At 41.6% G+C, this 14,856-nt stretch overlaps 1 protein-coding gene across 1 annotated transcript; it reads left to right on the top strand.

Moving 5' to 3' along the window:
• The first annotated feature begins 876 nt into the window (after positions 1–876).
• On the top strand, positions 877–14,597 carry armh1 (armadillo like helical domain containing 1). Its single transcript, XM_017722362.2, has 12 exons — positions 877–922; positions 2,929–3,153; positions 3,261–3,329; positions 3,430–3,596; positions 5,603–5,799; positions 9,876–9,960; positions 10,066–10,182; positions 10,357–10,420; positions 11,793–11,922; positions 13,850–13,927; positions 14,021–14,102; positions 14,446–14,597. The coding sequence occupies exons 2-12, from the start codon at positions 2,948–2,950 to the stop codon at positions 14,472–14,474; spliced, it is 1,224 nt and encodes a 407-aa protein (XP_017577851.1). The 5' UTR covers positions 877–922; positions 2,929–2,947; the 3' UTR covers positions 14,475–14,597.
• The last annotated feature ends 259 nt before the right edge of the window (positions 14,598–14,856 follow it).

The raw sequence follows: 14,856 nt of genomic DNA, 5'->3' as shown, positions 1-14,856 counted from the left end.
TGCACTCTGTAGTTCTACAGTTACAGACTGTAGTCCATCTGTTTCTCTGATACTCTGTTACCCTGTTCTTCAGTGCTCAGGACCCCCATGGACCCTCACAGAGCAGGTACTGCTTAGGTGGAGGGTCATTCTCAGCACTGTAGTAACACTGACGTGGTGGTGGTGTGTTAGTGTGTGTTGTGCTGGTCTGAGTGGATCAGACACAGCAGTGCTGCTGGAGTTTTTAAACACCTCAGTGTCGCTGCTGGACTGAGAACAGTCCACCAACCAAAAATATCCAGCCAGCAGCGTCCAGTGGGCAGCGTCCTGTGGGCAGCGTCCTGTGGGGAGCGTCCTGTGACTGCTGATGAAGGACGAGAGGATGACCAACACAAACTGTGCAGCAGCAGATGAGCTGTCGTCTCTGACTTTACATCTACAAGGTGGACCGACAAGGTAGGAGTGTCTAATAGAGTGGACAGTGAGTGGACACAGTGTTTAAAAACTCCAGCAGCACTGCTGTCTGATCCACTCGTACCAGTGCAACACACACTAACACACCACCACCACCACGTCAGTGTCACTGCAGTGCTGAGAATGATCCACCACCCAAACAGTACCTGCTCTGTGAGGGTCCATGGGGGTCCTGACCACTGAAGAACAGGGTAACAGAGTATCAGAGAAACAGATGGACTACAGTCTGTAACTGTAGAACTACAGAGTGCAGCTATACAGTAAGTGGAGCTGATAAAGTGGACAGTGAGCGTAGAAACGAGGAGGTGGGATGAAACGGCTGGTTGTTGTCTGTGAGCTATTTCGATAAATTTCTTAGCAAAACAGTTCCAGCAACCGCTTGTCCCTCTGTGGACGCCGTACTCTGTAACCGTTGCCTAGCAACTGTAAGTATCAACTGTAAACACTGCTAAGCACCGCAGGCTAATCGGTAAACACTTTACTCATCTACGTCTTTTTCAATCTTTAGATTTTCGTTTAAAGTTATGCGGAGTTCAGTTACTAATTTTGTCACACAATGAAGGAAACAGAGGTCAGCTTTATGTTCGCCAGCTTCTTCTTCGAATTTCCCGGTTCCGCCTTAAATGGTGCCGCAGTTCCATTCTGGCCTCAGGCGTCATAATATTAACTGCCGCAGCATTTAAGGTGGAACGGGAAAGTTCGAAGCCAACTTCTGCCTTGTATTTGTCATGTTAACTTGATACCATAAATATATATCTGTGCAAGTATATACAATATGAGTGATATGAATATCTTTTGATCATTAACAGCAACCAAAATCTGCAGCTTATACGGACCAAATCATAGAAAGGTTTAAAGAAACTGAATATTTTCAAATGATAATAATTTTACTACTACATTCACAGTTTTTTGTACAGATAATGTTTCCAATTGGAGCCATGAGTTCGATTTAGAACCATTTTTTCCCCTGCACTCTTAAAAATGGCTCTTTATACATACAGTGGTTCCATATAGATCCATAAACACACAAAGAACACTTTATATGCTTTTGTGGTTCTTTGTATGGGAAATGGTTCTTGAGATTGATGGGAAATGTGTTGTATTTGGTTCTAGGGTTAGAGAACTTTTTTTAATGCTTCTCTGTACCACCAAAAAGGGTTCTGCCACTGTATGATGTCAAGCTTGTATACAGTAGCAGAACCCAGTATAGAACCAATTTTGAAATTTTGTGGGCGCTTCACTGCACGGATGGGTTAAATGTGGAGGTCTGATTCCACAGTGTGCAAACACAGTTAGCTGATGGTTCTGAATTCAATTCAGTTCTTTTTTAGAAAGGTACTTTTTCTTTTTATACACACCTCTAATAATAATAATAATAATAATAATAATAATAATAATAATGATAATAATGATGATAATATGTTACAGATTAGACTTAAGCAGTAGAACCCGAGAGGGAGTGTGTTATCATGAAATAACATCCCGGCTGTGATCTGGTGGCCGTAGATCATCACAGCCATGATGTTATTGGTGATAACTCCCTCCTCGAGTGCTCTACTGCTTTAATACAGTGAAATAAATACAGTAAGAAGTTAATAAACTGGCCGTGAACGCGGCGTTTAATATGTTTTAATGTTCAGCTCCTTCACCAAATTATAGCTCCTTAACGAGCTGCTCGTCAGAGTAACGAGCTCCGCCCACTCACTGCTCAGCTGGCAGTTTGTTCTCCAGCTCCACACAGACCGACTGACCATTTGGGAATTTAGTGTCGTCTCGTCTTCAGAGTCGGACCAAATCGGTTGTCGGTCAAATGTGATCTTAACAGTGTCCGTTTTCTGTTTGCGTCAAAAAAGAAGTAAAAACGTTCAGATGGCTCGAGCGTCTCCTACAGCTGACAAATTCGTTGCTTAGCAACAGCGTCTCAGTGGAGTGATACAGTGTTTGTGAAAAAAACTCGTGATGTTATGGTGAAACAACAGCACAGTTAGAACACCTCTCAACCAATCAGCTCGCGTAACTAATTGTTGTATAATTAGACTTGATGACCACAGTAATAATTATGAAAAATTATGAAAAATCCTCTATTTTGTGTTTGGTTTCAGCGTCACTCCAAAAGTGTTTTGCCTCATGTTTGTCTCATGACACCCATCGTCTGATCTCGTGTATACGCAGACTCAGAAATCCGATAGAAATCAGAGTAAGAGTTCACATGCACTGAGAAATCGGATCTAACACCCAGCCTCTTTATCAGATTTCTTAATCAGATTTCTAGATCAGTGTATGATGTTTACATGGCCATTTGAATAATCGGATAACGGCAGGAATCTGATTATGATCGGATTATTGAGAGCATGTATACGCGCTCATTGACATATGAAGTGTAGGGTATGTTTCTTCCATCTCCTGTAATGTTATCATGTTGGAGATACGAGGTTTTGCTCTGAGAGCAGTGATACACAAATGTCCCCCTCTCAGGTGTGATGATGCTGTAAGCATGTCCAGCAGTGTGGAGCAGACCGCTGGCCGCAGGCTGATGGCTTTTCTGCGTGAGTGGGACCGGGGCGGTGAGCGTGTCCGCCGGCGCATGCTGCTCTCCTTCATGTCCAACAACTCTGGAAAGACGAGTCCGGAGCTGGAGCTGGAGTTCGCTCAGGCAGCCAGCCTGTTTCTGTCTCGCATCACTGCCTGGATCAGACTCACGTATCCACACACACCACAGAGTCTGATCACTCAGATCAGAGAGTCAAATAATATATCTAACTATTGTGATGTTCATCGTGTTGGTTCCTTCACTGTCTTCTCTTCAGCTACATGTTCGGCACATGTCTGGATCTTCAGCTGAAAGCGCTGGGAGTTTTCCTCTCAGCTACCAGCAAGTAAGAGAGCGATTCTGTTCTTCTCCTGCTACAAACATCTCGCTGACCTCAGAGAGAAGCAGGCTGACCTCAGATGTTTTGATATTTTCTGTGCTGTCAGCCACCGGTATGTGATGGAGTTTCTGGAGGTGGGAGGAGTGCTGACCCTGCTGGAGATTCTAGGTCAGAAGCAGACCAAAGAGCCGGACAAGGCTCAAACTCTCCACCTGCTGAACATCATCTCCAACACCGGACGCAAGAACAAGGAGCTCATCTGTGAAAGCTATGGTAAACAGACTACTGCTCAAAAGTTGGAATCACTCTTTTCAATATAAAAATCTTTTTGATGCAGATACTCGTATAAAACGATGCTGATACAAAGTTAATGATCACAGGTTTCCAACAACAAGCATGAAGCTGTTATATTATAATAAAATGATGTCCAGAATGAAGTTCTGATACAGTTAATGGCCAGAGGGAAATTATAATGACAGAAATATTCAGAATGTTTGTCTAAAATTAATATACAGAATGAGGTTCTAATAAAATTAATATTCACAATGAATTTTAATAAAAATTTTGTAGAATAAAGTTATTAAATTTAATATCGATAGCGCCTCCAGGCAAAATGATTGTAAACAGATAATTACAGAATACTATGATTTTATCATTTATTGTTCTGAAAGTCTACTGTTATTGTACATAAAGTAACAAATTGATTATTATTAATCTAACAAGATTTGAAACTTTTGAATGTTAGCCTGCTATATATATATAAATGTATACACACACACACACACACACACACACACACCGGCCACTTTATTAGGTACCTGTTCAGTTGCTTGTTAACACAAATAGCTAATCGGCCAATCACACGGCTGCAACTCAATGCATTTAGGCCTGTAGAGGTGGTCAAGACAACTTGCTGAAGTGCAGACCGAGCATCAGAACGGGGAAGAAAGGGGATTTAAGGGACTTTGAACGTGGCGTGGTTGTTGGTGCCAGACGGGCTGGTCTGAGTATTTCAGAAACTGCTGATCTGCTGTGATTTTCACGCACAACCATCTCTAGGGTTTACAGAGAACGGTCAGAAAAAGAGGAAATATCCAGTGAGCGGTCAGTTGTGTGGACGAAAATGCCTTGATGATGTGAGAGGTCAGAGGAGAATGGGCAGACTGGCTCCAGATGATAGGAAGACAGCAGGAACTCAAAGAACCACTTGTTACAACGAAGGAATGCAGAACACCGTCTCTGACCACACAACACGTCGAACCCTGAAGAAGATGGGCTACAGCAGCAGAAGACCACACCGGGTGCCGCTCCTGTCAGCTAAGATCAGGAAACTGAGACTAAAATTCGCACAGCCTCACCGAAATTGGACAATAGAAGACTGAAAAAACGTTGCCTCGTCTGACGAGTCTCGATTTCAGCTGCGACGTTCAGACGGTCGGGTCAGAATTTGGCGTAAACAACATGAAAGCATGGATCCATCCTGCGCTGTATCAGCGGTTCAGGCTGGTGGTGGTGGTCTGATGGTGTGGGGGATATTTCCTTGGCACACTTTGGGCCCCTTAGTACCAATTGAGCATCGTTTAAACACCACAGCCTACCTGAGTATTGTTGCTGACCATGTCCATCCCTTTATGACCAGTGTACCCATCTTCTGATGGCTACTTCCAGCAGGATAATGCACCATGTCACAAAGCTCATATCATCTCAAACTGGTTTCTGGAACATGGCAATGAGTTCACTGGACTCCAGTGGCCTCCATAGTCACAAGATCTCAGTCCAGTAGAGCACCTTTGGGATGTGGTGATACGGGAGATTCTCATCACAGATGTGCAGCCGACAAATCTGCAGCAGCTGCGTGACGCTATATGACGTCAATATGGACCAAAATCTCTGAGGAATGTTTCCAACACCTTGTTGAAAGTACCCCACGAAGAATTAAGACTCCTAAGTTCTGAAGGCAAAAGGGGGTCCAACCTTTTACTAGCAATAAAGTGGACGGTGAATGAATATATATATATATATATATACAGTACTGTGCAAAAGTCTTAGGCACCCAGGACACATTTTCAAAATCTATTTATTTGTGTAGTTTGTGTTTATTTGTTAATTTTAATGTTAATGACAGTGTTAAAATACCCGTTGCCCTTTACATTGTTTGTAAATTTCATGATGAATGGACCAAAAAAAGGGCCCAAAATGATATGGAAAAAATTCTGGTTCCATTGATTAATGGTCTCAGTTTCTGGAGAACATTTCCTCGCTGTGCTGTGTCTGTGAAGGTGTTCGGGCTGTAGCTGAGTGTTTGGCTCAGTCGGGTTCAGAGGTGACACAGAGGGCAGCGTCCACTCTGCTGGAGTCCTTGGCTCAGGGGAACCCCTCGTATCAGCAGCAGGTGTATAAGGGCCTGATCGCACTTCTGGCCTGCAGCTGCCCCAAAGCCCAGCAGCTCGTGCTTCAGACCTTACGCACAGTGCAGGTATGCTGAGCTCACAGCTCTGAGGATATTATGAAGGAATATTACTGTATTCATCATTCGTTTAACTGACTTGGACTGCTTTGCTTCAGACCAATGAGATCTAACCGCTCACCATGTGGCTTGAGGGACACAGCCTCACTTCCAGCTCTAAAATTCAGGGGCGTGGCTAAAATAAGGCTCTTTGTGTTTCGGTAGTGACATGAAAACGTGCGCCAGCAAACTCATGATACAACAACAAAACAACAACAAACAAAACAAACTCAATTTTAAGAATTATTTTATTCTATTCTATATTATTTTCTTTTCTTTTCAGTGTAACTTTAGGGTTTTGAGACACCTCCCAGTAGAAAGTTCCCTATGGTTTTATATATATTTAGCTTATTACTATCTCTATTAATGACTTGGGTTGAAATAGATCTTGACATGTGGGACCACAGTTGTAACTAATTCGGCAGAATGATTCACATGTAGGTGAATGCAGGTTGTCACAGGTGTGCATTCCTGGCTCCACCCTCTCCTGTCTCCTCCAGGGATGCCAGTAGGAATTTTGGCCTACTGAATATTTCATGCACGGGCCTTTTACCTCACCTAACATACAGTATCACAGCATTAAATTGTGAGATATTTTCATAATAGCCCTTTTTATTTCTCTTCTTCTTCTTTCGGCCGCTCCCTTTAGGGGTCGCCACAGTGGATCATCTGCCTCCATCTTGCCCTATCCACTGCCTCCTATACTTTCACACCAACCATCTCCATGTCCACCTTCACTACATTCATAAACCTTCTCTGAGGTCTACCTCTTCTCCTTCTACCCGGCAGCTCCATCTCCAACATTCTTTGCCCAATATATCCCCTATTCCTCCTCAACACATGTCCAAACCATCTCAACCTGGCCTCTCTGGCTTTATCTCCAAACTGCTCCACCTTCACCGTCCCTCTGATCTGCTCATTTATAATCTTGTCCATCCTTGTCACTCCCAACGAAAATCTCAGCATCTTCATCTCCGCCACCTCCAGCTCAGCCTCCTGTCTTTTAGACAGAGCCAAAGTCTCCGAACCAAACATCATAGCAGGACACACTACTGTCTTGTAAACCTTCCCTTTCACTCTTGCTGCTATCCTTCTGTCACATCCCTTTTTTATTTCTCTATACTTCCAAAACTTACTGTCACCATGCTGTCATCATAGCCTGCAAGAAGGTTTGAATATGAACAGGAATGCAGATCAATATACTGTGTTCAACTGGCTAAATTTGTGATGACTGTTGCTTTTCATAAGCACTGCATCTTGGCTACTGAAGTAAAACTGTATAACGGACTGTTTTCGGCTAGTATAGGACAGATATATTACTCTGAGCTCAATAAAATCAATACAAACATGCTTTTATTCAGCTGTAGATCACAAAACTCGGTGGAGGAACTTTGTTTGGTTCTAACTTTTAGTTTAATTCTGACTGAGATTGATAGGGAGGGTAGAGGGTGTTGTTAGCGTACGTAGTGAACCACTTTCTACTTCGCCTTCACTTTCAGACTAGACTTTTACACTCAGCTGTCGAGAGAATACGACCTACGACATCTTAACGCAAAAGCAGATTATGACTATTGATAACAGATTGGACTATTGATTTGAGCCGGAAAAACTCAAAAACACTAAGCTATTTAGTAGGAAGGGAGTTGGGGTGTGGCCGTTATTGTTTTGACAGCTTCATCACATCATCACCATTAACTGCTGTTACTACAGCGTAACACTGCTGTCGGAACAAAACCTTGCATCTCCAACTTTGACGTTTTACACTTTCTGATGTATTTTTAAAATACCTGTTGGCCTTTTTATAGTGTGTAAATTTCATGATGAGGGGACCATTTTGGAGATACAAGGTCTTGTTCCGACAACAGCGATAAGCTTTTTTCTATTAACAACACCGGAATATCATGAAAATGTTTACTCTTGACAATATGAGTGACACTCAGTCGTCCTCAGTTTTAAATCCTGATTTATGTTTCCAATCACACTGAACTGACTGTTGCACAAGGAGGAGTAGCACAATGGAAGACTCATTCCAGTTGGCACTGCATCTAAAACTAGTCTTCAATAATCTTCAATGGTTATTTAATGAATAAAGTGATTAAATTAAAAATCTTTCAGCCTAAGCCTAAAAATCACACGCACAAACCCACTGGACCCGCTCTCCATGAATCGCTTCACTGCAGCCCTCATCGGTCAGCTAGTGGTGCGTACGCTGTGCTCCTGTGTGATGCAGACCAAGCAGATTTGGCTGTTCTCTGCTCACCTGCTCCCCCTAGTGGCCGGGGGAGGGGGGGGTCTGGTCCCCTTGGAGAGCATAGTCTTTATCAACCACTTTGCCAAATGTTTCTTCTGGTCCCTTGAAATATTCCACCCCCCTTTGTGCCACCACTGCCTTCCTCCTCTCTAATCCTGCCGTATCATTGGTATCATCTTTGTAGAGTTTGTTATCTCTCTTTTCCAGGTGTTTCTAGTCCTGTCTTGGCTCTAAGTGGCGATTCAATAACATTGATGGTTAGAATATTAAAATCTTACATTTTTATTTATTATAACTTATTATAAATAGTCAAAGGATTTATAATTTTTATATATTATAAATTCAATAAAGGAGGTTTTCGACCAAAATGAAATCCTTTGACTATTTTCAAAGGAAAATATAATTATTCAGCATTTTCTTTGTCTATATTCCACAATTAAAAAAGCTGTTGCAAAATAATTGTGAAAAAGTTGTGGCAAAAATATCAAGTCATTGTGAATTTAGAGAATTTGTGACCCCTTTAAATGTCTTATTAGATTCAAAACATATTGTTTAGTATCTACAGAACTACAGAAAACTATTCTTAGGTTATAAACGTGTATAACGGCCTGTTGAGCATTGTGACTGAGCTGTTGTGGACGCAGAGATTTACACTTCTGTTAGCATTAGCTAGTGTGATATATCCATCATGTAGACTGTACAGCCAGTGGTGGACAGTAACTGAGTAACTGAGTAAATGTAATTAGTTTCTGTACTTTAGTATTTTTGGTGTATCTGTACTGAAGTTTCTCCGTTCTGGGCGTCTTTTTCCTTTCACTCCACTACATTTCAGAGTCTAATATCCGACTTTTTCCTCCTACATTCTGAGAAATCTGTCGTTCCTTTTGGTTTCTGTGTGTATAAAAACGTAACATGTCAAAACAAAAGAAGCGCAAAGCCAGAGCACCAATCAGGGCCCAGCGGTCACTTTGTTTAGAGCTGGTTTTGACCTGTTGGTCATACCGACCCAGTGCAGCACGCGGTTCAACGTCAGCGCAGCAGCGTAAAACTTTGGGAGAGTCTGTTCAACATAAATGATGAACTAACCTAACTTTGTGTAAATAGAGCTCAATATAGAAATATGTCCACATATGCAGTCGAGACTGACGCGGCTTTTTTCTGAATTTCTACAAACACCAGTTCATTTTATAGTAAATGAGTTTGGGCTGGTTTATGTTTATGAACAGACGCCTACAGATCAACATAGTAAAGGAGCTCATCTGTGATCCTGAGTTTAAAGCCAGTTTTTATTCAACTTAAACTTGGAACTAAGTTGTAAATAAATCTGAAACTGAAACTTTGCTTGTGTGTAAAAAGTGATTTCAGAGCCACTCGGTTCTCCCTGATGGAAACTGTTTACCTTCAGTGTTTTGTGCTTCTGATCATTTTAATAGACGTCAGCGTCACTAATTAATGACGTTCTATTAAAAGACTGATTTACCAAGAGAGACGCTGGAGGACTTTCACCTGAAATGAGTTCATGAAGCCAGTCTGGTTATAAAAATGATAACAGGACATCAGAGCCAGAATTACTCTTTTAGTACTTTTACTTTATACTTAAGTACATTTGAAGGTAAATACTTTAGTACTTTTACTCAAGTGGAGGTCTAAAGGGAGGAACTTCTACTTTTACTGGAGGAATATTTTACCTTGGGTGTCTGTATGCAGCATACAGTAGCTAGCTAATGTAGGATGAACTGAAATAGTTCTTTCTGTTCTCTTTGCTCTTGTGTGATTTAAAAACTCTATTTTTCAGTCCACTGTGAAGACCACCCATCCTGCTATTGTGGAGCCCTTGCTGAATTTGCTGCAGTCTTTCCATCTGGAGGTGCAGTATGAGGGTGAGAGCTTGTCTTTTAGTTTATGCCGAGTGCTCTGGCCTGCTCTGGTGTGAGATTAGACCGTTTCTGTGACTGTTTATTTAACCTTTCTCCTCTCTTTCTCAGTCATAGAGCTGATTGTAGAGCTGCAGCAGACTGAGGTCAGAACCGATGTCCTCCGTGCTCTGGTCACTCTTCTGAAACCAGCCCGAAAAGGAGTCCAGAAACACAAGATACTGCAGGGTATGACCTCACTTCCTGTTCTTCTCCACTGGCCAGTCAGTTGCTAGCATGGTCAGGGGGCAGTCACTCAGCCCTCAGTGAAGCTGTAGCATCAGTCAGAGCAATAGGTTGTTGCCCTTATTTGCATAAATCTCAGCAACGCTGCTGTATAAACGCTTGTTTCTTCCGATCCAGAGATGAAGATGACAGACTCCTTACAGCTGTTTGTCCAGCAGGCTGCCGCGGCTAAAGCCCTACGGTATTGACGCTGCCCATCACTTATAATGAAGAAACATGATTAAAGTTTACATCTTCACATATTTTCTACATCCCTGATGCACAGCAGCCCCTGGAATTTACAGTGTTTTACACCACATTTCATACATTTTTTATTTTTCATTTATTGTGAAATCTGCTCATTTTAGCCTATTAGCATATTTCCGGTGATAACAGCCAATTGCTGTGAGATTAACAGTGAGCTTTATGGGCTATGGGGTGGCCCAAAGCATTGTGGGATGTGACAGGAACCGAGAGTTAAAAAGATGTAAACATTTTAATGAAAACACTTTAATTGGTTTCATTCTGAAGATTCAGCTTTTGGTGTTGAAGATTTTTAATGTTTAGTTAAAAATTAGAATATAAAAAGTAAAAATAGCTTCTTATTACTATAAAAAAATGTCGAGTTAAAATGCCTGTGTTATGTATGTATTTGCAGTTTAAATGCATATTTGACATATGCTGTGCATATTCAGTGCAAAACATGGTAAATAAATATGTGCACTGAGATTATGAGGTTTTTTTAATTAAATTATTTATGGATCAGATCAAATTAAAAGTCAAATTTTTCATAGGTAAATTTACAGTATGTTACTTGCTACTGAGTTACTTTTACAGAGTAACGGGGAGCGAGGAGGCGGACGCATGTGCTGAGATAAGCGAGATTTATTAGGGGCAAATTCAGGGTCGTGGTCAAAACCGTCCAGGTTCATATAGCCAACACGGACAGATCGGGGGACAGACATGACAAAAACCAGAATCAACACAACAAACGGAGACCGAGACATCAAACAAAAACCGGCAAACACAGGGCCTAAGTATACAGGGGAAACGAGGGACAGGTGAAAACAATCAGGGGCGGAGCTACAAAACTAGGGGCAGGACTACAGATACCAAAACAAATGCACATGGACTAAACCAAAACACAAACCCATGAACAGGACTGGGAGGGGCCAATCGTGACATGCAGCTGATATTGTTAAACTACAGCAGATTACTGTATTTTAATTGCAGTAGAGTAATCTTGAGATCCAAGTGGCTGTGAGGTCATATTATAAAACTGTTGTTTTACTGTTATTTACTGTAATTTTACAGATAATTTTCATCAGTGTGTGATTAAAATGATAGTTTGGCAAAATATCAGATTTCCCCTGTTAGTATGCTAACTGCATACCTGAATCATCACATGACTGTGTGGAGGTGTTCAGAGTCTCTAATAGACTGGATTACGTGGTTTCTGACACTGTATGAAACACGGCTATTTCTAAACCTGGACTAAAGCCAACTAAGCTCATACTTTTGTCCATTTAGATAGATTTGTTTGAACTCGTGTTAAATGCTGGTTATTGTTGCAGGATTCTGGCTGAGGGCAGCCAAGAGACGTCTGAAGAACTGATCCATCTCGGAGTGGTTCACCATTTACTGTACGCGATGGGCAACCAGGAGCACGCAGACACACAGAAACAGGCCAGTCTAGCTCTCGAGGTACAAATGCAAACACTCATACTTATGCATTTTAAATGGGCAACTGCTTTTAAAGAACCCACTTTCTTACATTCTTGCCTTATAAGATATTTAATATTTTCTGTTACTGTGCTTTTAAGGTTGATATATTTCCATTCTGGGCGACTTTTTACTTTCACTCCACTACATTTCAAAGTGAAATATCTCACTTTTTACTCCACTGCATTCTGAGAAATCATTCATTTTGTTTGTGTGTATAAAAACAATGTGTGCCTTCTGCACTTTATTACACAACATATGTAAGTCTTAGTGTCTTAACATGTGTAACTAACCTGCTCAGTCAAGAGTTTGATTTAAATTACATACATATTTAAAGGCAAGTCTATAATTATTTACATGTTACATATTACACAGTTATGTAATTATTTACATAGGAATTGGATTTATACACTATATTGCCAAAAGTTTTCACTCACCCATCCAAATCATTGAATTCAGGTGTTCCAATCACTTCCATGGCCACAGGTGTATAAAGCCGAGCCCCTAGGCCTGCAGACTGCTTCTACAGACATTAGTGAAAGAATGGGTCGCTCTCAGGAGCTCAGTGAATTCCAGCGTGGTACCGTGATCAGACGCCACCTGTGCAGCAAGTCCAGTCGTGAAATTTCCTCACTACTAAATATTCCACAGTCAACTGTCAGTGGGATTATAACAAAGTGGAAGTGATTGGGAACGACAGCAACTCAGCCACGAAGTGGTCGGCCACGTAAAATGACAGAGCGGTCAGCGGATGCTGAGGGGCATAGTGCGCAGAGTTCACCGACTTTCTGCAGAGTCAATCACTACAGACCTCCAAACTTCATGTGGCCTTCAGATCAGCTCAAGAACAGCGTAGAGAGCTTCATGGAATGGGTTTCCATGGCCGAGCAGCTGCATCCAAGCCTTACATCACCAAGCACAATGCAAAGCGTGGAGTGCAGTGGTGTAAAGCGCCGCCACTGGACTCTAGAGCAGTGGAGACGTGTTCTCTGGAGTGACCAATCACACTTCTCTGTCTGGCAATCCGATGGATGAGTCTGGGTTTGGCGGTTGCCAGGAGACGGTACTTGTCTGACTGTATTGTGCCGAGTGTAAAGTTTGGTGGAGGGGGGATCATGGTGTGGGGTTGTTTTTCAGGAGTTGGGCTCGGCCCCTTAGTTCCAGTGAAAGGAACTCTTAAAGCTTCAGCACCAAGAGACTTTGGACAATTTCCTGCTCCCAACTTTGTGGGAACAGTTTGGGGACGGCCCCTTCCTGTTCCAACATGACTGAGCACCAGTGCACAAAGCAGGTCCATAATGACGTGGATGAGCCAGTTTAGTGTGGAAGAACTCGACTGGCCTGCACAGAGTCCTGACCTCAACCTGATAGAACACCTTTGGGATGAATTAGAGCAGAGACTGTGAGCCAGGCCTTCTCGTCCAACATCAGTGTCTGACCTCACAAATGCTCTTCTGGAAGAACGATCAAAAATTCCCGTAAACACTCCTAACCCTTGTGGAAAGCCTTCCCAGAAGAGCTGAAGCTGTTATAGCTGCAAAGGGTGGGCCGACATCATATTAAACCCTATGGATTAAGAATGGGATCTCACTCAAGTTCATATACGTGTGTGAAGCCTGACGAGCGAATACTTTTGGAAATACAGTGTATGTCCAACACTGACAGGGTCAAGACTGTTTTCTTTGTTTGAAAAAGACAAAAAAGAGTTGGACACACAAAAATTACAAATCATTCTAAAATATTTCCTCTTCTACTAATAAACACAAATGTGGTCAGACTGAAAGTTTGTAATTTATACGTTCCACTCAATTTCTCGTCTTTCAATGAGCAACGAGAGAGAAATAATTCATATAGAATTGCAGCTGCTTTTGGTATCGGCAGTGATGCTGTGATTTCTGTGTCTGTGCAGCATTTTGTGCGCTTATATCCAGTGGTGGAGGAACATGTGCGCACGGCTATGGGACCCGCTCTGTTCACCTCATTCATGGTGAGTCACTGCATTTGGAGTCTATGAGGGTAAAAGGCCAGTTACAGATAGACTGATCCCAAATCTCTAATAGAGCTTTCTGCACATTCCCAGCACAACGCTGAGCTGCTGTACCTGAGCGTGGATGAAGTTCAGGCTGATATTTTACTGTCAAACAGAGTGAATATTTCAAGAGGTATTCTAAAAAAGCAGTTTTCATCTTTTTCATATTCATATTTCACATATACACTCCACCCTTATTTACGTTTTTTTAGAAACCACTACCTTGACCACTCACTAACCTATTTGTTAGCCCCACTTACCTTAGTGGTCCACTATAGAGATGGGTATGTGGTCATAAACTGACCATTGAGGAAGCACTAGAGGACGACTAGCACAAACTATGCATCCACAGATGGGCTTCCGTCTCTAACTGTACACCAGCAAGGTGGAGCTAAAACGGAGGGGTTTCTAATAAAGTGGCCAGGGTGTTTATATATTTTTCAAGTTGAAATTAAAACGTCTGTCTTTCATTCCAGAACTTGAAGAGCAGAATGCAGAATCCTGACCAACACTGGACAGAATGGACCGACTGCTTCTGTGTTTTTTGTTATATTGATGCTAACTGTGCATTTTAAATCATATTAAAACCAACAGCCGATTTTTCAGGAGTCGGTGTGTCAATCCGTAACTTCTCTGTGTTATTATTCTTTATTTATAATAATAATAATAATAATAATAATAATAATGTATTTTAGACAACACACATTATTGTCATATTTATACATAAAATTACTATTATTATTATTACTCTTAATGCTATTGCTACTCAGTGGTGGACAGCATGAAGTTAATTACTCTTTTAGTACTTTTACTTTATAGTTAAGTACATTTGAAGGTAAATACTTTAGTACTTTTACTCAAGTGGAGGTCTAAAGGGAGGAACTTCT

Source organism: Pygocentrus nattereri, chromosome 28 (assembly GCF_015220715.1).
Source record: "Pygocentrus nattereri isolate fPygNat1 chromosome 28, fPygNat1.pri, whole genome shotgun sequence".
Taxonomy (NCBI): Eukaryota; Metazoa; Chordata; class Actinopteri; order Characiformes; family Serrasalmidae; genus Pygocentrus; species Pygocentrus nattereri.
This window is presented reverse-complemented; position numbering and strand designations above follow the sequence as displayed.